This window comes from Myotis myotis, unplaced genomic scaffold (genome assembly GCF_014108235.1).
Source record: "Myotis myotis isolate mMyoMyo1 unplaced genomic scaffold, mMyoMyo1.p scaffold_m19_p_3, whole genome shotgun sequence".
Classification (NCBI taxonomy): Eukaryota; Metazoa; Chordata; class Mammalia; order Chiroptera; family Vespertilionidae; genus Myotis; species Myotis myotis.
In genome coordinates this window covers 198,593,448-198,617,325 of record NW_023416335.1, presented here as the reverse complement: position 1 = coordinate 198,617,325, position 23,878 = coordinate 198,593,448, and the positions used below count along the sequence as shown (strand labels likewise).

Sequence of the window (23,878 nt, the reverse complement as noted above, 5' to 3'; positions counted from 1 at the left end):
TTGAATGAAAAAGCAGGCCACCAGCAGCACAGACTTCCTCCTCTCCTTTAGAATCGCTTACCTGCCCCAGGACGGGCACCTCAGCTCAGTGCCCATTAATTTCTAAATAAGGCAATCTAAAAACTCCAGGCGTATCTTCTCATAAGGACCCGGACTTTTGAACCGGAAAGCTAAAAGTAAAGGCGTGGCCACTGCCCTTCGCCCCACACTCCCGCATCAGTGGCCTGCTCATTTAAATGGTGCGTCTTATTATTGCGAGCAGCTGATAAAATTTGTGCTGAGCGCTCCCAGCGCGTTCGTCAGACGTGGCTGGAGGCTCCAATTCCGCGGCGCCAGGGAGATCCGGGCCACCCCGGCCGGGCACCTGGCCGGTCCTTAGCTGGGCTTGGGGTGGGGGCCCCCCGAAGTCCCCAATCGAGGGCTCCATTGGCTGTGTTGGGTGCAGAGGTTGCTGCCAGCGCCTATTCCCCCTGCCCACTTCGCGGGTAGGACTGTCGGGGACAGACACCTGGAGGACGCCTCCAATCCCCGCAGGGCGCCACGCCCCGCCGCGCGGAGAAATAAGAAGTGCGCGCCAGGCCGCCCAGGGAAAGCAGCTGCTCGGGCTGTGTGTGCTCCTTGGACTCGCCAGCTTGCGCGCAGGTGCACCCGGCGACCGTGCGGCCATGGACCCGTCGCGGGGTATCGGCACCTTCGTGGTGTGGGACTACGTGGTGTTCGCTGGGATGCTGCTCATCTCGGCCGCCATCGGCATCTATTACGCCTTCGCGGGGGACAAACAGCAGACCTCCAAGGACTTTCTGATGGGCGGCCGCCGGATGAGCGCCGTACCGGTGGCGCTGTCCCTTACCGCCAGCTTCATGTCCGCGGTCACTGTCCTGGGCACCCCCACCGAGGTCTACCGTTTTGGGGCCATATTCAGCCTCTTTGGCATCACCTACCTCCTTGTGGTGGTCATCAGCGCGGAGATCTTCCTCCCGGTGTTCTATAAACTGGGAATTACCAGCACCTACGAGGTAAAGGGTCAGAGGGTGGGCTGGGAGGGTAGAGGGGATGACTCGTCAGGCTCCTGAAGGGATTTTCCAGGGAGCAGACTCACCACCAAGTTGATATCTCTCCCCGCGCAGGTCCATCTCCTCCCCAGGCCACCCCTTTAGGGAAGAGGGGGGAAAAAATCCTGGGACTTACTCTCAGGATCTCAGTGAAAAAGAGAGGCTTCTAAAGTAAACGGAGTGATTGGGACTAGTGCTCGCTAAGGCCCTTTCCGCAATGTCTGCGATTCTGAGTCAAGAAGAAAGATTTTAAAACTTTTTATCTTGAGGGAGGGAAGGTCTTACCAGTCTCAGCTCCTCCTCCTTGAAGTGAATCTCCTTGTTCCAGGTTCTCAGGGACCAATCACTTTCCCAGGATAGTTGGGGAGACATTCCCCCTCCACACAGCCTTTTCCAAAGAGAGGCAGGCGCCCCAGGGCTTAAGGTGCTGTATCTCTCATCTCAGTACCTGCGTTTGAGACCAGATTCCACCACTTACTTAGCTAGGGAACCTTGGGTGACTTAATTTAACCTTTTGTGCCTGTTCATTTCAAAATGAAAATAATAACACCACCTATCTCACTCAGTCGTTGGGAGGGTTAAATGAGATGATGCAAGTGTACCAATGAAAATAGTGTCTGCTACAGGGTAAGTGCTGAATGGATATTCGCTATCGGTATTGGCGTGCTGGTGGTAGAGGTGATTATCTTGGGATCACTAAGAAGTTATGAGGTTCTTAAACAGTTCTACCCTCTCTCACTGCGGAAGGGTGCTTAAGGAAAACCATCTTTCCTGTTGCGCAGGTCCACTGGTTATAGTTTTTCTCAAGTTGTCTGCAGAAAAGGGCTTTGCAAAGATGGTGCGTGTTTGGTTTAAAAAGCTGTTGAATGGGAGTGTTGGGGGGGATAAAAGCTCAGGGAACGGGTGGGGCCCAGTTCAGTGCCCTCAGTGGTCTCCTTCAACCAGGCACTAACCCACGAGCCACATACACAAACCTGCAGAAGTTTCCTCTCTAATAGGCCATTATCCGGAGGGATCAGAGCCTCATTCTCAGCAGCTGCCTCTGTCCTAGAGCTTAGTGTTGGCTGCAATCACTGGAAGGTGGTTTCCTAGTAAGGCTGGTTCAACTGGTGCTGTGGACAGGGCCCCAATGGCACACTAAGTGATGGTGACAAACATCATGGGTTCTGGTGATGTCATCCAGGGAAAGGCACACCTGGGACAGCATTGCCTTCATCTCTGGTCATTGTGTTTGGGAGCACTCATTCATCACCCTAGAAGGGAGCAGGATGCAATTTCTGTTTTGCTCCAAGGTAACAAATTGGCTGCTCCAGGCCAAATTCATTTTTCAGTCTTTTTTTTATTTTTTTATTTTTTTTAACTTTTATGGTGTTTTGGAAAAAAAAAAAAAGAATTTAGCATTTAATGATAGTGGAAGTCAAATAAAATTCCAGATTCTGGCTTCTTTTGGAAACCCAAAAGACTGGTGATACCGAGCCCATATCCCCTGTGGCCACAGGAACTCCAATTTACAGCCATTGCTATCAGTCCTTATTTCTTTTTTTAAAATATTTTTTTATTGATTTCAGAGAGGAAGGGAGAAGGAGAGAGATAGAAACGTCAATGATGAGAGAGAATCATTGATCAGCTGCCTCCTGCACGCCCTACACTGGGGATAGAGCTCACAAACTGGGCATGTGCCCTTGACCAGAATCTAACCTGGGACCCTTCAGTCCTCAGGCTGATGTTCTATCCACTGAGCCAAATCAGCTAGGGCGTCACTCCTTATTTCTATATGGAGGTCTCATTGTTGCATTTGCATGGTTACTTTCTTGTGCTAGAAAGATAATTCTTTATCTGTATTTATGACTTCATCAAAAATGCAAAAGGGAAACTGTGCAGGGGTGAAGGGAGTTATTGTTTCAAGGGAGCTGTGAGAGAATGTATTTCTTAGTGGACATGGGGAATATTCCAACATATTAATATAGGGACACCTGGCCAATGCCACTCACCTCATGCATGTTACCTAATGGGACCTGTAGGCATTTGAGTCTGTGAGCTCTGATCTGTAGTTAACCAAGTCCAACATGCAGAAAGAGTTCGAAGAATCTGGCAAGAGGACTTCAGTTCTCACAGGTGAATTCTGCTCTCATAACCACTGACCCGTGCGTGCCCCTGCAGGGCACACGTTAACTCAACCAGAAACGCATTTCCCACACATTTCCTGAGTGCTGGAGGCTAAGTTAGGAGGGTTCCAGCTAAAACAAGCAAGAAAACCACTAATGTTTACTGAGTATTCTAGGCACTGGCTGCCTGTTTTACGTACATTATCAAACGCGGTCCTCAAAACAATCCTTAGAAGGGAGGTACTATGAGAGCCCCACTTCGCAGACAAAGAGGCTTCAGAATAAATTAAACCACATAAGAGAGCATGAAGCAAAGCAGACACTTGACCAGAGGCTGTGCAGTGGGGCATATTGGCGGCTTCTGAAGGCTCTGGTGAGTCTTCTGGAGGAATATTTTGTTTTATGGTGAATGACGAAGCCACCCATGGAGAATAAGGAGTTCAGCATTGAGTGATACTGGCATTCTCACTCAAGTATGAGATTTCTCCGTTTACAGTTAGCCAAAATCGGCTGTTCAGAAGCATTTTTGACATCTATTTATCACTGCCTTCAAAGTATAGTCCTGTTAGGAGTTTAGCAACTTCCAGAGTCACAGATAAGAGTAAAATGCAGGAATGCAATTTCACTCATCACTTCTTCCGTATCTTTCTGGATCCAGTGAAATCTGTGTGTTTGAACTGAATTGTCCAGACTCTTAAAAATTATTCAGTAGAAGTTTTGTTGTCTCTAAATTATTCAAAATTCTGAGGACTATAACTGATCTTGATTGACTATAGGCACCTATTATTTTTCTCTAGCTTTGTCTGGAAATCCTAAGCTCTCCTCTGAACCTACTTTTCAGTGACTTGAGCTTCTTTCTGGAAGGTCTCCAGGTATTTCTTTAGCAGCCCAGTAACCACTGATAGCTGAGATAATGATAGACTTCTTGGTTCTGTCTTGAGTTGGTCTTGTGTGAGGTTAAATCCTTAGGTTTTCCTGGATCCAGCAACCTCGGGGGGCGGGGGGGATAGGAGAATTAACTTAGTTGAACCAAGTTATTTGGTTCAACTCATTATATACATTCTTAACTTCATCACATTTTTCTCTTCAGTTTTCTTTAATTTCCAGCAATTTAGATGCATATACCCAGAAAAGGCAAATACTTCTCTGTCTGTTCATGTACATTCATTTTTAATAGTTTTACCAAAAATATTCTGAAGAGATAACAGTGCCCTGTTTCCAAGCTTACTTGATGGGTCTTCTAAAATGCCTTCCAAATTATCCTTGGATGATTTTCACATGTAATTCACTGAGATTCAAATTCTCAAGGCCTATGGATTTGAATACCAACTACACGTCTTTCTTCTGAATGAACAGTTTACAACATTTCCCCATCCATTTATATATCACTTGACTAGAAGTCCAGTGCATGACATTCGTGCACTGGGGGTGGGGGGGTGTGGGGGGGTGGAGGGTGGCGGGGCGTCCCCAAGCCGGGCCTGCGCCCTCTCGCAGTTCAGGACCCCTCGGGGGATGTCTGCTGAGGGGTCCTTAGCACTGCGACAGAGGCAGGAGAGGCTCCTGCCACCGCTGCTGTGCTTGCCAGCTGTGAGCCCCCTTCTGACTGAGCGACACTTCCTCTGTGGGAGCACACTGATCACCAGGGGCAGCTCCTGCATTGAGCACCTGCCCCCTGGTGGTCAGTGCGCATCATAGCGACCAGTTTTCCGCCGATTTGCACATTAGCCTTTTATTATATAGGACTAGAGGCCCAGTGCAAGGAGTTCGTGCACAGGGGGTGGGGTCCCTCAGCCTGGCCTGCACCCTCTGCAATCCGGGATCTCTCAGGGGATGTCCGACTGCCTCTTGCAATTCAGGACCGCTGGCTCCTAACTGCTTGCCTGCCTGCCTGCCTGATTGCCCCTAACCCCTCTGCCTGCCTGCCTGATCGCCCCTAACCTCCTCTGCCTCACCCCATACCTGTGACCCAGGATTCCCTCCTCTGGCCGGTCACAGGCACCCAGGACCCAGGCTTCCCTCCCTCTGGCCAGCCGCATACACCCAGGATCTGGGCCAGCTTCGCCTGGGCTGGCCACAGCTGCAGGCACCCAGGACTGTGGAGTGGGCAGCTTGTCCCTCTCCCAGGCCGCAGCCCCAGCTGCTGGTGCCCTGGACCAAGGGGCAGGCAACTTGACCCTCTCCTGGATGGCTTGTCCCTCTCCTGGACTGGGCTGCAGGTGCAGTTGCTGGTGCCCAGGACCACGGGGTGTGTGGCTTGTCCCTCTCCCGGGCTGCAGGCACAGGTGCAGCCGCTGGCACCCAGGACTGCGGGGCGGGCAGCTTGTCCCTTTCCTGGGCCGCAGCCTGGCTGGTCCCCATTTCTCTCTCACAAGCTCATTTATGCCTGGCTGGTCCCCATTCCTCTCTCCCCAGTGTTGAGTGTCTGGGCCATTATGGTGTGATGGCATGTGGGTGTGTGACCATTTGTATATTAGCTCCTTATTATATAGGATAGTCTCCAAAACCTTGCAGAGCAAGAGAGGAAAGAATTATTTATAAGATCTTATTTTCAAGAGGAAGGAACATGAGATTTTGAGTGACTGCCCCAAGCTGATGAAGTCAGGAGTAAGGTTGGGACAAGGGCTAGAACTATTCCCCTAAGGTGCTATACTGAATAACTTTTATCCATTAGTTATTTTTGGAGGTTCTACTATGTGCCAATGCTATCACTCACTCTATAGGAGTGTTAGACAGTGGTCAGTTTGTTTATTTGTTTATTTTAAATAATGTCGTGGTTACATGCACAGCTTTTGGCATCAAATGTTCTTAGATTTGCATTGTGGCTCTGACAATTATTAAGTTGCAACATTGGGGTTCTCTCTAAGCCCATTTCCTCATGCATTTATATTTAACTAGAAGCCAATGCACAAAATTCGTGCACTGGAGGGGGGTATCCCTCAGCCCAGCCTGCACCCTCTCCAGTCTGGGACACCTTAGGGAATGTCCGACTGCCAATTTAGGCCTGATCCCTCTCACAATCTGGGACTGCTCGCTCCCAAACACTCACCTGCCTACCTGATTGTCCCTAACTGCTTCTGCCTACCAGTCTGATCACCCCTAACCACTCCCCTGCCAGCCTAGTCACCCCTAACTGCCCTCCCCTACAGGCCTGATCCCCCCAACTGCCCTCCCCTGCAGGCGTTGTCCCCCTAACTGCCCTCCCTGCTGGCCTGGTCACCCCTAACTGTCCTCCCCTGCTGGCCCGGTTACCCCTAACTGCCTTCCCCTGCCGGCCTGGTCTCCCCTAACTACCCTCCCCTGCAGGCCTGGTTGCCCCTAACTGCCCTCCCCTGCAGGCCTGGTTGCCCCTAACTACCCTCCCCTGCTGGCCTGGTTGCCCCCAACTACCCTCCCCTGCAGGCCTGGTTGCCCCTAACTGCCCTCCCCTGCAGGCCTGGTCTCCCCTAACTGCCCTCCCCTGCAGGCCATCTTGTGGTGGCCATCTTGAGACCACATGGGGGCGGCCATCTTGTGCGAGGGCATGATGGTCAATTGGCATATTACCTCTTTATTATATAGGATACCTACTCATGTAGTTGTTGAGAGGACAGTATATATACAAAGCAAATACTTTATAAATGTTAGCTGTGATTATGGAGCAAAAATATCCTTTCCCCTGTTTATTACCTAATGTCAGGGTTTTTTTCCTCTTTTTTTCTACTTTATGAAAAGACTATTGTCAGTCTTAAAATTCACTCTACATGTGATAATATTTAAGTGAAAGAATGTCTTAGACTCCAGCTTCATTCCAGCTGTGAAGTTCTATGATTCTAACTCTATAATACATCTATAATAATAAAAGCAGAATATGCTAATTATACTGGACATCCTTCCGGACAACCTTCCGGACGAAGCTGGGGCTGCAAGAGGAACCCAGGTCCCGGGTGCCTGCCGGCAGCCAGAGGGAAGCCCGGGTCCTGGGTGCCAGAAGGAAGCCAGTGCTGGCAGCCAGGGGAAGGAAGGCCTACTCTTGCATGAATTTTGTGCATCTGGCCTCTAGTTCTGATCTATAATATAGAAGGTGAGCAGACTATATTATGAGATATAACAGATGTCAAGGAGAGTTGGAAGAATGGCAAGGTTGTTAGCTCTGAACAGAAATGGATGTGGACTGATTTAAGTTAAAAAATTATTTGAAACCCAGCTGGCGTGGCTCAGTGGTTGAGTGTCGACCTATGAACCAGGAGGTCACAGTTCGATTCCCGGTTGGATCATGCAGGAGGCAGCTGATCCATGATTCTCTGTTATCATTGATGTGTCTATCTCTCCCTTTCTGAAATCAATAAAGATATATATTTAAAAATATTGGAAGAATATGGAGAGTTTGGCTACAAAAGAGCAGCATAAGGGAGTTTTCTGGGGGTGAGGGAACTGTTCTGTATGAGCTCTTTACTTCTTAAGCTGCTGATTTAAAAAAAGTGTCCAGAAGTTTCACATATTAACCATTTTTTTCTTTTTTGGAAACAGTATTTAGAACTTCGATTTAACAAATATGTTCGTCTCTGTGGAACAATCGTCTACATTATTCAAACAGTAAGTAACAGTTCTTTAATTTTTACCTTTTGTCATCTAAAATGTTTTTAAGGCATTAGGGCCACACATTTTTGGTGAACACATGAAAGATAAAAAAGAGATGTTGAAAATAGGAGGAAACAAAAAAGCAAAAACACTTGTCAATACACAGCATCAACCCATAAGATCAGTGTTTTAACAAATAAACAGTGAGCAGTGTTTAACAAATGAATTTTTTCCTGGGAAACAGAATGATATAAGTGAATGTTAAATATTATATTGATTAAAAAATATTATATTGATTAAACAACAGTTATATTGTTTTAGAAAAATATGCTTTTCCCCATCGCTCCTCCCCACCCAAGTGACAGTAAGGGCATTACTGAGATGACAAAGACTTTTGAAAGAGCTGTAGTAGCTGAGAACAGGAATTGTGACACTGGGAAAACAAGTTGTATGTTTCATAGTACTTTTGCAACATGTGAAATAATAGGTTTGAAAAAATTGATGTAGGAAGACATTAGGAAATATCTTTGATGAAAGCATACTTAAAAAGTGAATGTGTTCTCTCTTTTAAAAATGGAACCTGAAACCCAACTGAAGCAGTCACAGAGGGTAAAACAATAGAGCCATACACTCTAAAGGTGTTTTTAAAGCCAAGCAGACAATCCAGTAATTCAAGAATATGCAAGTATAGATTCACTGATTCACATAATGGGAAGCAAAGATTTGCCAAGCAGTTAGTGCCAGAGATTGCTTCCCACTCTCCATCCAGCTGCTGGAGGCTTGTCATGATCTTTGTCACATGATTTATACCTATCTTCTCTTGGCAGCTAAGTGCTTTAGGGATGGGCTTTATAATGGAAGTCTAGGAAGAAGTTTTCATTCTCATCTTTATTTATAATACTAGAGGCCCGGTGCATGAAATTCATGCGGGGGGGGGCCCTCAGCCAAGCCTGCACCCTCTCCAATCTGGGACCCCTTGGGGGATGTCCGACTGCTGGTTTAGGCCCGATCCCCAGGACATCCCTCGCACAATCTGGAACCGCTGGCTCCTAACTGCTCACCTGCCTGCCTGCCTGCCTAATCACCCCTAACTGCCTCCCCTGCCAGCCTGGTCACCCCCAGTTGCCCCCCACCACCAGCCTGGTCACCCTAACTGCCCCCTCCCCCTGCCAGCCTGGTCGCCCCTCACTGCCCCCCTCTGCTGGCCTGGTCACCTCTCTCTGCCCCCCACTGCTGGCCTGGTCACTCCCAAATGCCCTCCCTGCTGGCCTAGTCGCCCCATGCAGCCTGCTGCTTGGTCATTTGGTCACCCCTCACTAACCCCACTGCCGGCCTGGTTGCCCCACACAGCCTGTTTGGCTGTCCATTCGGTTGTGATGGTCACTTAGGCTTTTATATATATAGATCATCTCTCCAATCAAAAACTACCTGAGCATTTGCTATAGCATGGCAGAGTGCCTTTGTAAATTAGTTGGCTAGACTCCAATTTATGTCTTTGTGAATTACATAACTTATGTCAGTCCTTAACACTTGCAGTATAAAAGGAAGGGGCCCTTTAGGGTATAGTAGACATTGTGACACAGAGCTGAGACCAGTAGCTTGTATTTACTAACAGTTCAGACCCTCTTTGGATCATTGTTAGAAATACCAACAGAAATGAAAAGTGGGGACTAGTGTTAAGAAGGTGGCCTGTGGTAACATTTTCAAATCTTCAACTTAGATAGAATAATGACTGGAAAGCTAGTTCATTCTTACAAAAAGAGGGGAGCTTTAGCATCTCCCATACGAAGGACTGACTTCTAATACTACATAATATGATTCTTTTCATAATATGTTTGTATAGAGTGATCATAGAATTAGTTTTTATGTAATATATTTGAAAGATCAAGTGCAATGAAGATGATATTTTGAGAAAAAAAGACCTTATTTATCTTACTCACTATTGTACCCAGATTAATAAATATTTATTACATATATGAATGAACAAAGTGAATAATATAAAAACAAGAAGAAATGCAATTTTGGTTGACTTTCAGCAGTTTATAGGGCAAATTTACACTTTTGTTTAATTAATGGACATGCAAACTTTTATCAACCAGTTTCCAAAATTTTCAGTTTTCCTAATTAAATATGCAGTGATTAACAGTTGTTTGAAGGCATAAGAATAAGGGACCATCCACTTTTAAATTTACGTTATTTCTTTTTAATTATTTTAGATCTAGGAAAATTGATATCTAGCTTGTGTTGATGGATCACCATCTACACTAAGTACCACATGAAGAGTCCCTATTTTTTAAAATTATGTTTTTATTGACTTTGAGAGAGAAAGAGAAACATCAATGTGACAGAGAAACATGGGTCAGTTGCCTCCTGCATGCACCCCTACGAGGTATTTGGCCCACAACCTGGGCATGTGCCCTCACCGGGAATCAAACTAGCAACGTTTTGGTGATCAGGATGATGCTCAAGCAACTGAGCCACACCAGCCAGGGTGAGAGTCCCTATTTTTACACAAAATTGGTCGTAAGAGATTTTTGTAACCTGTGATGATACCACAAATGGAAAAGGAGAATCAACCTTACTTAAATAACATTTTCAAGTTATAAACAAATTTTATTAAGTGTATTGAAACTGCTGTTTTAATTCATAATTGAATTTGTAGAAAAACATAGATATTGTAATTCGTATAATTTATTTGGTCTTCTTTTCCTCCCCAGGTTCTGTATACTGGAATTGTTATTTATGCCCCTGCCCTGGCGTTGAATCAAGGTACATTTTAGAGTTACCAATTATGTCAATTTGGGAGTTCATTTTTAGTAGACCTTATTCTCTGGGAGATGGGAAGATGGAGGAATGCTTCCAATAACCTGCATCAGCTTGACTTAGGAAAGGTAGGCTCAGTGTCTACACTAGCAGTTTCTTTGGGTTCCTGGATCCATAGCTTCAAAAGGTCTGCGCTTTAGGACAGAATTCACTGGGCAAGTGAGTCTCTGGGAAGTGCCAAACAGCCATTCCCCATCCCTTCAGAATGAGCGCCTCCTATAGTCTAAATAGTGAATGACTATACTTCCTCTCTGTGGCTACAACCTCCAGCCCATCTCCACGAGGCCAGCCCATCTCCACGAGGCTTCCCTCCCCCCCCTTTTTATTTGGCTCAGTTACATTGTAAAATCTGGAAGGGAAGGGAGAGAATCTTTTCTTCTCACTTCTATTGTGGTTCAAAATGTAAAAGAAATAGATCTGTGTGCTTTGAAATACCTGACTGCTCCTAGTGACAAAAAGACAGATGGCTATAGGGTTCTTATAAACAAATGTGTGAAGGTTGTACTGATCAACAAATTATTATATTCTCTGGATTTGGGCAGATAATAGCAGTGAAACTGGGATAGTTTATTGAGGCCTACGTTCATGTAAGTCAGATTCTCAAAAGGCTTCATGGAAACTCCACATTCTTTGAATTCTTATCCATTAGAAGGGAGTGTACATCTAAAACTTCCTTGTAAAATGGACAGATGGATTCTGTGATCAGAAGAATGTGGTACAATAAAATGAAAACACACACACACACACACACACACACACACACACACACAAACCACAAAACACCTTGCTTACTCCACACTAAGTTTTTTAAAATTTCAAGATAGATAGTAGTTACCACCCAAGTTTATAAAGTACAACAGTATCGTTACAAAGAATAATTCCATTACAAAATGTGCTCTTGACTTCTAAATGTGGAGCATGTTCCATGTCAATAGTACCAACATCATAAATGAATCACTTCATATGTAAAAAACTGAGCTGTAAACTTCATAAGTTACGTATTGGCTTTAAGTGTTAAGAAGGTGTTGACTTTAGGGTTTAAAGTGCAGTTCTAGGAAAAAGAGAGCAGTACCTTCAATATGTAAAGAAACCAAGGACTCTGTTCTTACCAGTTTATTGAGCAACTTCCTTGGAATAAATGAGAGCCTGAGGGCCTGTATTTTGACCACTTGAATATCAATTGTGTATTTCACAGTTGCCAAGACAGTGGACATATTACTTATTGTGTAACAGGTGCTCAGTAGAAACTTACTTAACTGAATGGGAGCTGAACATTTTCTAGGTCAAGTCTTTTCCTTTTTCACGGAAAACTTTGAGTATCTACTAGAATAGAAAGGATAGTGTATTGAACCCTAATGTATCCTTATCCCTACACTAATAATTCTTAATTCTTGGTTTAATTCACTCCCTGTTTCCCTCACTAGATTATTTTGCTGTAAATCCGATAATTTATCATTTTTATTAACTCAATGTCTTTTAGAAATAAATACATGCTTTCCCCCCTCACTGAGTTTAATTGACATGTAACATGATGTTAATTTCAGGTATACAACATGATTCAATATTTGTGTATTTTGCTAAATGATCACCACAATAAGTCTAGTTAACATCCACCATCATATGTGGTTACAAAATTTCTTGTTCTTCTGATGAGAGTTTTTAAGATCTTCTCCCTTAGCAACTTTCAAATATGCAATACTGTATTATTAACTATATTCACCGTGCTATACATTACTTTCCTATGACTTATGTATTTTATAACGCTTGTACCAGGATGTGTTTTTAAAATATTGTTATACCATCATTATATTTAAAACATTAACATTAATACCTCATTTTTGTCCAGCAGGGGCCTCCTTAAGTTACCTCTTGAATTCTTTTGACATGATTTCCAGTAGTGTTTAATAGCTACCATGCTTTCTGGAATGGCAAGGTGTTTCAGTCTTACCTTGTAAATTTCCTGGCCCCATCTATTCTAGATCTTTTCAGTGGACAGAACTAGCGAATATATATTAAAGAAAACTTAAATTAAGAGTTTATACTAGCCAGGCCAGTGTCGTTCAATGATTGAGCATCAACCCATGAACGAGGAGGTCAGGGTTCAATTCCCAGTCATGGCACATGCCCGGGGTTGCGGGCTTGATCCCCAGTAGGGGGCATGCAGAAGGCAGCCCATCCGTGATTCATCATTGATATTTCTATCCCTCTCTCCCTCTCCCTTCCTCTCTTTGAAATCAATAAAAACATATTAATATTTCCACTTTTTCAAATTCAAATTTGGGTATTTGCCTAATTTGGTTTATATTTTGTCTCATTTTATGCTGAAACCCTTGCATATGTGGGATAAACCCCACTTGGTCATGGTGTATAATTTTTTTTACACTTTTATCATTAGATCTGCTAATATTTTGTTGAGGACTTTTGCATCTGTGTTTATGAGAGATATTGGTCTGTAGTTTTCTTTTCTTGTAATGTCTTTGTTTTTGGTATTAGGTTAATGCTGGCCTCATAGAGTGAGTTAGGAAGTATTTCCTCTGCTTCTGTCCTCTGAAGAGAGTTGGTACAATTTTTTCTTTAAGTGTTTGCTAAGATTCACCAGTAAACCTATCTAGGCTGAAGCTTTCTGATTTGGAAGAATATGAATTCAATTTGTTTAATGGATATAGTCTACTCAGGTCACCTATTTCTACTTGTGTGAATTGTGGCAAATTATGTCTTTCAAGGAACTGTTTCATTATCAAATTTGTGGTCATGGAGTCATCCTTCTACTTTATATAATATAATATGCCCCTCTACTACTTAGGTAAATGGTAGAAACTTATATAGACTTTTCTCTACCTTAGTCCCATTTTAGTAACATGGACAACTTTCTTTAAAGGGTTGGTAGGATAGTGTGTTTATTTGAACCAAGGTGACAAGTACCATACCTAGGACTCCATTCAGTCCAAATAACTACCTCATAGTATTAAGCCATTTCTTAGCTTAATTACAATGCAAATGTGTTTTAATGTATCTAATTTAGCTATTTTTGGATCTATGTATGGTGTCTGAGGATAGAAACCAGGTCTATTTAACTCATCAAATAGAATTTTAAACTCCAGTTGTTTTGGTACATCTTACAAGACTTGGACTTAGTTTTAGGCAAGTGGGAAAGAGGTAGATACCCAATAAAGGATATGGCTTCCCCCTGATTTTTTTTGAGAAGTACTTTTATTATACATGGTTCATAGTTATACATGCATTTTCTTTTCTTCAACAGTCACAGGATTTGATCTGTGGGGCGCAGTGGTGGCTACAGGGGTGGTCTGCACATTCTACTGCACGCTGGTATGTCAAGACCATTGTTTCTCCTTTCACTCTACGCACTTGCTTTTGCAAAATCGAAAATTCCAGTAGCTGTGTGCTGCAATCAGGGTTGTTCACACCTACTCTCCTACCTCCCACAGTATAACTTTTTTTGGTAAGGAATATTCAGTCTGGGGTAATATTTGATCCTTTTTAGAACATTCATCATAACTGAAAATGTTTTCTTTCATCTGAACCATGCAATGGTCCCTAATCTTATCTCCTAATTCAACCTTACTGTTGCCAAGTTATTATAGCTGTGTTTATATTATTCCTCAGCTCAGAAACCTGAGATAACTTTCCATTGCCTTTAGTGACAGTCAAAATATTGAAGAACCAGTATGGCAAGGGCACTGATACTTCCATGGATGCTGGTCCTTAGAGTGGTGCAAGTCTTATGAGCTCTGTGGTGGGTTAGAGTTTAACCGTTTAATTGCTGGATCTTTTAGGAGACAGGGCCTCTTCCTAAAAGGAGGGGCTGTTTCAGCCAAGGTCAAGGGAATGAAGGGAGATACTCAGGAAGTGTGTGGCAGTGGCTAATACAAAAAAAGTTTTAGTGTTTCAGCAATTGATATGACCTTCTGTGTGGATAGTGTTTGAATATCAGCCCTGCCTATTGGATAAAAATCTATGATATTGCTGTTGCAATTTGATTCTGAAATTTCTTCCCAACAATCTCTCCATACCACTCCACTTTACTCCAAAATACATATCTATCTTCATTCAACATGCCATATAATTTGACCTATCTATGCTTTCACCCATGCTGTTTTCTCTGCTGGGAAAACCTTCTATCTTTGCCTCTCGTACGTTTGAAAGTTTGGCTTAAATATCACCTGCTCTTGAAGGCTCTTCCAACCTGTCTCTCTGGGGTGCACTTCTTGGCCAATATCCATGTATTCCATAAGTTTTCACAGCATAATGCATAAGCATACAGGTGCTTAATAATGTCTGATAGAAACATTAATCCTAATACACTTTCCCTTCAAAGGGTGGTCTTAAAGCAGTTGTCTGGACGGATGTGTTTCAAGTCGGGATCATGCTGGCGGGATTTGTTTCTGTGCTTATACAAGCTTCAGTGATTCAAGGGGGAATCGGCACTATTATAAATGATGCCCGTAATGGTGGAAGATTAAACTTCTGGAAGTAAGTTGCTATTTACCTCTTAACTAATAGAATATTCCTTTCATTTTTGTTTTTCTGTGGAAATAATATCTTTATTAAAATAGTAACCTTACGTTAGAAAACAAACCAGCCACTAAGGATGTGGCACAGAAATTGAAGCTGGCAGTACTAGTAAATGTGTAAGGAGTGTTCGCCAGGTGTCTAAGGGGTTAAATCAGTCAGATGGTACTTAGGATGGCACTTCCTCCTGGGAAAAGATTGATAGCAAAAGAGTATTTGCTGCCCTAGCCGGTTTGGCTCAGTGGATAGAGCATCGGCCTGCAGAGTGAAGGGTCTCGGGTTTGATTCAGGTCAAGGGTACATGCCCAAGGGTTGCAGGCTTGATCCCCAGTAGTGGGCATGCAGGAGGCAGCTGATCAATGATTCTCATCATTGATGTTTCTATCTCTCACTTCCTCTCTGAAATCAATAAAAAAAAAATATATATATATATATATATATATATATATATTTTATTTTTTTTTAAAAAAAAGAGTATATGCTTCCAGATAATAAAGTCTGGAGGAGTTGGAAGGGTGGGGTAGAGAGATAAGGGAAGAAATAGCAGATAGACAAGGAAAGGAAACCTCTTAAGAGAAAAACACCAAAAGACAGTGATTTCACTTTGATAGTTTTTGGTTTCAAGCAGCCTGGAGAATTTATTTTCTGATATTTATATTGCCCTGGCATTATATAGTATGTTATTATGATGCCATTTATTATTTATTATTATTATTATTATTATTATTATTATTATTATTATTATTATACTAGAAGCCCGGTGCATGAAATTTGTGCATGGGGTGGTCCCCTCAGCTCAGCCTGCACCCTCTCCAATCCGGGACCCCTTGGGGGATGTCCGGCTGCCGGTTTAGGCCCAATCCTGGGGATTGGGCCTAAACCGGCAGTCGGACATTCCTCTGACAATCCTGGACCACTGGCTCCTAATCACTCACCTGCTTGCCTCCCTGGTCACCCCTTATTGCCCCCCCCACTGGTCTGATCGCCCCCAACTGCCCCCCCACTGGCCTAGTTGCCCCTCACTGCGTCCCTGCCAGCCTAATTGCCCCCAACTGCCCCCCCTCCAGCCTGTTTGCTCCCAACTGCCCCACCCCCCGCTGGCCTGGTCACCCCTCATAGCCCTCTCCTCCCACCCACCTTGTCGCCCCACGCAGCCTGCTTGTTCAGTCGTAGGCAGCCATCTTGTGAGGATGTGAGGGTTAATTTGCATATTATATCTTTATTATTTAGGATTATACCATATAGTATATATGTATAAATGTATAATCTGCATTATATACTATTATATATTATTTCAAGAGCATTGACTAGAGAAGTTATGGCTGATGACTTAAGTGTCAGCATAGCACTTGATAGAACATGTGTTCAACAGCTGTTCATTTTTCCTAAAGAAGAACTAATAGAGAAACTAGATATTTCACCACAAATATTTCATACAGTTTACAAGAATATTTAAGACACCTTTCCTTTTGGGTCATAGTGTCATTCTTGTGCGTCGTGTTCAATGTGGAGAGGGGCTCATTTTACATGGGCTTATTTTCTCTTTACGTAGCTCTATTTTGAGACAGGCAAACTAAAATTATTTCAAGAGGAAAATAATTATTTTGCTCTTGGTGGTTCTCTTCTGGCTTTCTGAAAATAGGCACTAATGCTTGAGAAGAGCTTTTTCATAAATTGAACAGGGTCATTGTGTTAACTTGCAGGAATGTATTACAGAGAATCAATTTTAACTGTTTTCAATATTTCATTTTCCTTTTACCCCAAGATTCAGATTCCAAGGAGGAGAGTCTCTAGTTGACCCAGTTTGGCCATGATGTCATCACTCAGATAGGGCAGAGCAGGACATTTTAAAATATATATGTTTTTATTGATTTCAGAGAGGAAGGGAGAGGGAGAGAGAGATAGAAACATCAATGATGAGAGAGAATCATTGATCTGCTGCCTCCTGTATGCCCCTGGGATTGAGCCCACAACTTGGGCATGTGCCCTGACCAGGAATCAAACCATGACCTCCTGGTTCATAGGTCGACCCTCAACCACTGAGCCACACTGGCTGGGCAGAGCAGGACATTTTGACTGACAGCCATGTAAAATATTTAATGGAGAAATAGTGGTTTCTCCAGAGCAAACCTGAGTTGCTGTTATCAGGAGAGGGAGGAATGGATACAAGCAGCAGTGGCCACTCAGGGACATTGATTACTCCTACATCTCTTTCTAGTAGTCGAGGGGAGACGGTATGGAACCAATCATTTTTCTGCAAAATAAATGTCACTTTATAAAAAGGATAAACATATTGCCACATTCAAATAACTTATACATCAGTAACAGATTTTAAAAAGTAAAAGATTAGATATTTTTATGACCTTTACTTTGCAGGTTGCCAAACAATTAAATAATAATGAAAATCTTTATTGAATCTCCCTTGCTATTCCGTTATGTTTTAAGAATATTGTGGGTGATAGATCTGCTCTGGTTGAGAAACAAAGAGAAGGACTTCGTCGTGGTATTTTCCCTACAGTCTGTAGTTGGCACATGTATGGCCTAAAATCTCCGAGCCGGGTGTTCTAAAGGTTGTATTGTCTCAAATAGCTCACTGAATCCTTTTGGCTTTTGTCTTCCGTTAGCTAATATAATAGCTACTTTCTCTATGGGATAAAGTGACAACACCCTTGAAACTACTTGACTTTGATATTAAAGGTTAAAATATGGAATAGAGGCTCTCATCTGCCCATAGGAATGCCAGAATATGCACAGAATTGGAATGTTTTACTCAACGATCTCAAATATGAGATTTGAAAAAAAATGTTCAGAATTTTATAATGTTCAGGAAGTTTTTATGAAAGCTAATTTTGCGGAAAATTTTCAAGTTTGTATTGTGTATCAGAGATTAGCAGAATCATTCCTCCCAGGGTGATACATTAAGAAGGGTTTAAAGATGTATTAAATGTGGAAGTTGAGCTTTCTTTGTAACAATATTTGGTACAAGTCATAAAATGACTTTCAACTGTGTTAATATTTAGCTTGTGCACACAGCATATTAAGAAGCACAATTATAATGGCATAGTAACTTTAGAACATGAAAAACTTTAAACTATTAATTGACTGAATTCTTAAGTGTGACTATAAATTAAAACTATGACTATACATGTGCTAGGAGAAGAATTAGACACACAAGATGTATCAATTTCATGTTTATTTCAGTACATTACCTATTGCTGTGATGCATTTAGGACCTTTTGCATTTTTTTTTTTGTTGTTGTTTCATGTTCTTCTCTGATTACAGCATGGCTTATTTAAATTATTTTCTGTGGCTATGAGAGAACAATTTACATAAATGCTCAGAATGACTAGAATATTAATGTTCCCCAATCCCATCCAGAATTCTCAAACCTCTGATAGCATCAATTTTATTTCATTGAACTTAAATTAGGAATATTTCTGCCTTTTATAATTACTTAAAAAATGTGTACGTGGCCCTGACCGGTTTGGCTCAGTGGATAGAGTGTCGGCCTGCGGACTCAAGGGTCCCAGGTTCGACTCTGGTCAAGGGCATGTACCTTGGTTGCGGGCACATCCCCAGTAGGGAGTGTGCAGGAGGCAGCTGATCGATGTTTCTCTCTCATCGATGTTTCTGACTATCTATCCCTCTCCCTTCCTCTCTGTAAAAAATCAATAAAATATATTAAAAAAAAATAAAATAAAAATAAAATTTAAAAAAAAAAATGTGTACGTGTGTGTGTGTATATATATATATATATATATATATATATATATATATATATATATATATATATATATATGTAGGTTTACATTGCTTGTTTCCAAAATTACTCTGGGGGGAAGGGGGGTTCCTGTAGGGATTTTTTTTTTGCCAATAGTTCAGATTTGTTTTCTGTTTGTTTTCATTTAGTTTTAATCCTAATCCTTTGCAAAGACACACATTCTGGACAATTATTTTAGGAGGGACCTTCACGTGGACCAGCCTGTATGGTGTCAACCAATCCCAAGTGCAGAGATATATTTCCTGTAAAAGCAGATTCCAGGCAAAACTGTAAGCCTAACTATAGTATTTTTTTTATCATTATTAACATTAATTGTCTTTATAAAAACTCTTTCATAAGTCAAGCTTACATTTGTTCAAGTTTGTTTTTGGTATCATGAAATTCCAATAGGTAAATGCTATACTTATGAAAGGATGAAGTAGTAAGCACAAAGTGGTACTGTATTTTTTAAATAAGATATTTAAACATATTTATATTAATTATTAAAACAAATCTTATCAATAGTTATATATTATTCATCTGTCTGTATAAGGAATTGTGGGGGAAAATGTAAATACATGGGTCTTGTCATGAAGAATCTTAGCAGCAAATTAGGAAAATATGCTCAAGTATGCAAAAAGTGAAATAACACTAGAGAGGTATAACAGTTCCACGAAACACTGTAACAATAGAGGGAATGTTCCAGAGCATTATATTGCCAGATGTGCTGGTGTGTTTTATTTTCAAACACAGTCATGGGTTTATTATCCTGCTCTAGGACTTGCTACTTGAGTGGTCCTGGGCAAGTTACTTAGTCTCTCAGAACTTCAGTTTCTAAACTTGTAAAATGAACATAAGACATACTATACATCTCATGGAGGGTGCTGTAGAATACTGTGTTCAACACACAGATGGTAGGGGTCTAGTAAAGGTGAATTCCTTTTTCCACCTCAAATCGTGGGATGTGAATCCTAGTTGAGAGATTCCTGTCAACCAGCAGATTCTGAAGAATGACCACATGTGGCAGGTTGAGAAGAATGAGAAAGCATTTCAGGTAGGCAGAGTCATTTGGACAAAGCACAGAGGTCAGAAGGACCACATGATCAGAGAACTCTCAAGCCCATCTTGGCTCAAGCCAAGAGTCTGAACAGTGGCTGGTTATTTCCCAGGAGGCCTCAGGTAAGCTTGTGACCACTACTCCTCATGCTGATGAATAGGCTGAGTCAGCCCACAGGAATTTAGGGGCTTTAGAACTCGAAATAGAGTGATTAAGAGTAACAGGGTGATTGGAGTAGGAGAAGGAGTGGCAATTCTATTTCTGTTCGAAGGAGAACATGAAAATATTGTGATGTCCCATGTCAGAACTCAATATATTGAGAGTAAATTGGTTTAGACATACCTCTCTTTGGATAATTCCACAATGAAAAATCGGTGTGAATATGAGTACAATAACTGGATAGGCAGTCCCCCAAAAGTGAGCTTAAGAGTTGTGGTATTAGAAGGAACTTCGAAGGCATGTAATGTATATATCCAGCAATCCACCAGAGTGGAAATCTATATTAGAACTGATGCCTTTCCCAAAGTAATTGTGCGCATGCTCTTCTGTTGTGTTGGGAGCACCACAAAGCTCAAAAAAAAAAAAAAAAGCCCATTTTTATAACTAAACAGCTTTAGAGCTTTCTTAAAAAGAAGCAATTTCCTTCCGAATAGCCCAATGGGTCTCCTTAACAAGGCAGATTCCCAGGGCTCAGGGGAACCATTTTCTCTGGCTTTCCAACACTGGTTCCATGGGAAGAATGAATCCTAGCCCAAGAGTCAGACTTACTGACCCTGTGTGACTGGGGACAACAGATGTTGATAACTGATCTATTGGAATACCATTAAAATAAATAAAACGATATGGTAAAGTATTACACTCACATGTAAGCAAGGGAGGTGTCTGAACAGGAAAGTGTCTAGGCATATTTTCTATGATTCAGAGATGAGACATAGTTACTTATCCTATTTTTAGACAATAACAAAACACAGTGAATTTAGTGAATCAAGGGAAAAGGCTAGCAGTCTGTTGTTTGGCACCTGCCGGGCACCTGTTGCATGGCGGTCTCCTGGAAGCCAACTCTGAGTTAGCATGCCAGCCTCTATCTGGGAAGTGAACAGGATTGGCCAGAGGGAGAATTTGGACTGTGATACAGCCTCAACAGAGACCTCAGGGGAGCTCTAAAGCTCTAAGGCTTGTCCCAAGTGAGGGTAAGGAGACTGGGCCTTTTAAATCTCTGAATCCATTGGTCATTAGACACTGCATGGCTGTGTGGGTAATACCCCTCTTTGCCCTTGGGCAGCTTATCACAGTGTCTACTATAGCACCACTGGGGAGAAATGTAGGCACCTTAGTGGGAGAAATTCACTATTCAACTGATTATTAAGGCATAGCATTCAATGGCATCAATACTAATAATATCAACAACTACCATTTAGCAAGTGTTTATTACTTGCCAAGCTCCGTGCCATATGATATATATTATTTCATTTAGTCCTATAACTCTGTGAGGTCGACATTGTTATCTCTAGGTGAAAATGAAGAAACTGAGAATCAGAAAGGCTAAATCATTTGCCCAGGGTCACATATAGTTGGTAGAGATGTGATTTATGTTCAGGTCTGGCTCCAGCACTGTTCTATAAACCTTTGCACCCCACTGGGGTGCACGCTGTGCATTATAATGCTGAACATTGTTTGGGAAGATACTGCCCATGGAATATAGGCTTGCCTTTCATACTTAATGGATGGTATGACAAACCACATTTAAACAGGTTTGATGAGTTGCTATGTAGAGGCTAAGTACATTTAGTAGTTTATAATTGTATCACTTTTAAAAGGAAAATGAGTAATTGTTGCAGATCTGTTGACTATTAAAATCTTCATGACAAGAAACCCTGAAGCAGTATAATTAGATACCATTATAAAGCTAATAATGCCCTTGGAACTCCAACCAGGAGAATGCATTCATTCAATGGGAAAACGTCACCCAAGCATTTCCAAGCACATTGTTGATCAATGTCATTCATACGTAGAAGGTTAGGCCAGGATAAAATAGGTAGTAGCATTTTTGATAAAAGATAATGTACATTTATTGAATATAATCATGGAAGTTTCTTCTGTTTATATAATAACTTTCCTGTTCTTTGGGATGGAAATCACAACTGACATTTGCTTGCTTGTTTTCACGTCTCTAGGTCTCTCTACATCAACCTTGTGGGACTCTGGGTAATCCTCGTCTGTGCAGTGCTTTGTGGGCTCGCCCTATATTCCAGGTACCATGACTGCGATCCTTGGACAAACAATAAAGTGTCTGCACCAGACCAGGTTCAGTACCATGTCTTTCTTACATGTGCATTAGTGACATTCAGAATGCTTATTAGTTGGGAGGGAAGAGTATTCATGTTCTTGTAGATAAACAGTAAATAGGCACAATAGAATCTTCTTTAATTTCTATATAGCATTTGGCAGGTATAGCAAGAATAAAGAATGCTGTATCCAAGTTTAAAATATTAAAATACTGAAAAAATTTCAAGCCAAATGTTAAATAGTTCAAGAAATAATTCAAGGCTGGGAATAGAATTTTAAATATAGTTTTAAAAAGCCAAAGCTGTATACAATAGGTCCTCAGGTTTGTCAGAGATCCTTTCCTACGGTGTGATGTAACGCGATTTTCGCTGTAAGTTGGAACCCACCTACATAAGCACCTACATCACTCACGTGGAACACATACACAGCAATAATGAAGTGAAACAGTAAAAAAAATTTAAAAGAAAGATAACAATTCCTGACCTTTACTTTTGGTAAATAAATAATAAAAAACATAAACATTTATGTACATACTTCGAAATGACGGAACTTTTTTTTTTTAATAAATAAATGGGAGATGGCAACGTAACCACGAAACAACGTAAGTCGAGTCCAACGTAACCTGAGGACTGTCTGTATAAGCTATATTACTGTAGAACATTTTGTCATATTGTTAGATATCCCATTTATAAATACTTTACTTTTCAATTTTGTTTTGTTTTTAATTAGTTGGTTTATAATACTATCTATAATAATAAAAGCTTAATATGCTAATTAGACTGGACGTCCTTCTGGACAACCCTCTGGATGAAGCCAGGGCTGTGAGGGAAGCCTAGGTCCCAGGTGCCAGAGGGAAGCTGATGCCAGCAGCTGGGGGAAGGAAGGCCTACTCTCGCACGAATTTCATGCACCGGGCCTCTAGTATTAGTTATATTAGTTTCAGGTTAACAATATAGTGATTTTGTTATCAGTGGAAGTGAGTTATCTCTTTCCCCACTGGGTCCTGGGGGTCGGGTTCTTATAATACCCTGAGAAAAAGAATATTCTAAGATTTGCACAAGAGAATGACTGGTTTTTATTTGCATGGACTTACATCCCTGTGTTTCTAAAGTCCCATTTCCCTTAAACCAGTACTGGAAAACATGCAGGGGGATTCAACAGAGCTAAAAGCACAGCCAGTGTCCAGAGTTCTTGTTCTAGAGTGAAGCTGGGTCCAACAGAGCATCAGACTGGTTACAGTCCATTAGTCCATTGTGAGCCAGGAGCCCCGTGCGCAAGAGAGAACTCCTTTGTTAGGACAAGCATGTCAAACATGCTTCGTTTAGGAGTTTAAGTATTTCGGATTTCACATCCTTGTAGTGGCTACACTTATCCTGGCCAATGACCTGCTCCCTGGTGTGACTGACAGGAAAGTACCTTCCCTACATCACCCAAACTATGCTGGGCATGCTTGTAATATCTGCCTTCCCTTTGCTCCTTCCCTGTTAATTAATAACCAAATTATTTACAATGGTATCAATTTGACATTTTTATACCATACAGTGTGGTCATCCCACTAATTCAAGTGATCATCTGTCACCATGCAAACTTACCACATTATTATTGACTATATTCTCCTTACCTTTCAGTTTTTAAATAACAGAAAAATGGATCAAATGAGTGAACATTTACTGAATATCAATGATGTGATGAGGTTCTCTGCCATGA

The 23,878-nt window shown here is 41.8% G+C and overlaps 1 protein-coding gene across 2 annotated transcripts in view; it reads left to right on the top strand.

Moving 5' to 3' along the window:
- The first annotated feature begins 280 nt into the window (after positions 1 to 280).
- SLC5A8 (solute carrier family 5 member 8) overlaps positions 281 to 23,878 on the top strand; it is a 45,634-nt gene continuing 22,036 nt past the window's right edge. Inside the window, exons 1-7 of one of the 2 annotated variants that reach the window (XM_036298671.1) lie at positions 281 to 1,016; positions 7,664 to 7,729; positions 10,432 to 10,483; positions 13,797 to 13,864; positions 14,874 to 15,028; positions 18,978 to 19,118; positions 22,060 to 22,189. In XM_036298671.1, coding sequence (XP_036154564.1) covers positions 666 to 1,016; positions 7,664 to 7,729; positions 10,432 to 10,483; positions 13,797 to 13,864; positions 14,874 to 15,028; positions 18,978 to 19,118; positions 22,060 to 22,189 — 963 coding nt within the window. In that variant the 5' untranslated portion in view covers positions 281 to 665. The remainder of the gene's footprint in view (positions 1,017 to 7,663; positions 7,730 to 10,431; positions 10,484 to 13,796; positions 13,865 to 14,873; positions 15,029 to 18,977; positions 19,119 to 22,059; positions 22,190 to 23,878) is intronic. The other variant, XM_036298670.1, reaches the window with a different exon arrangement.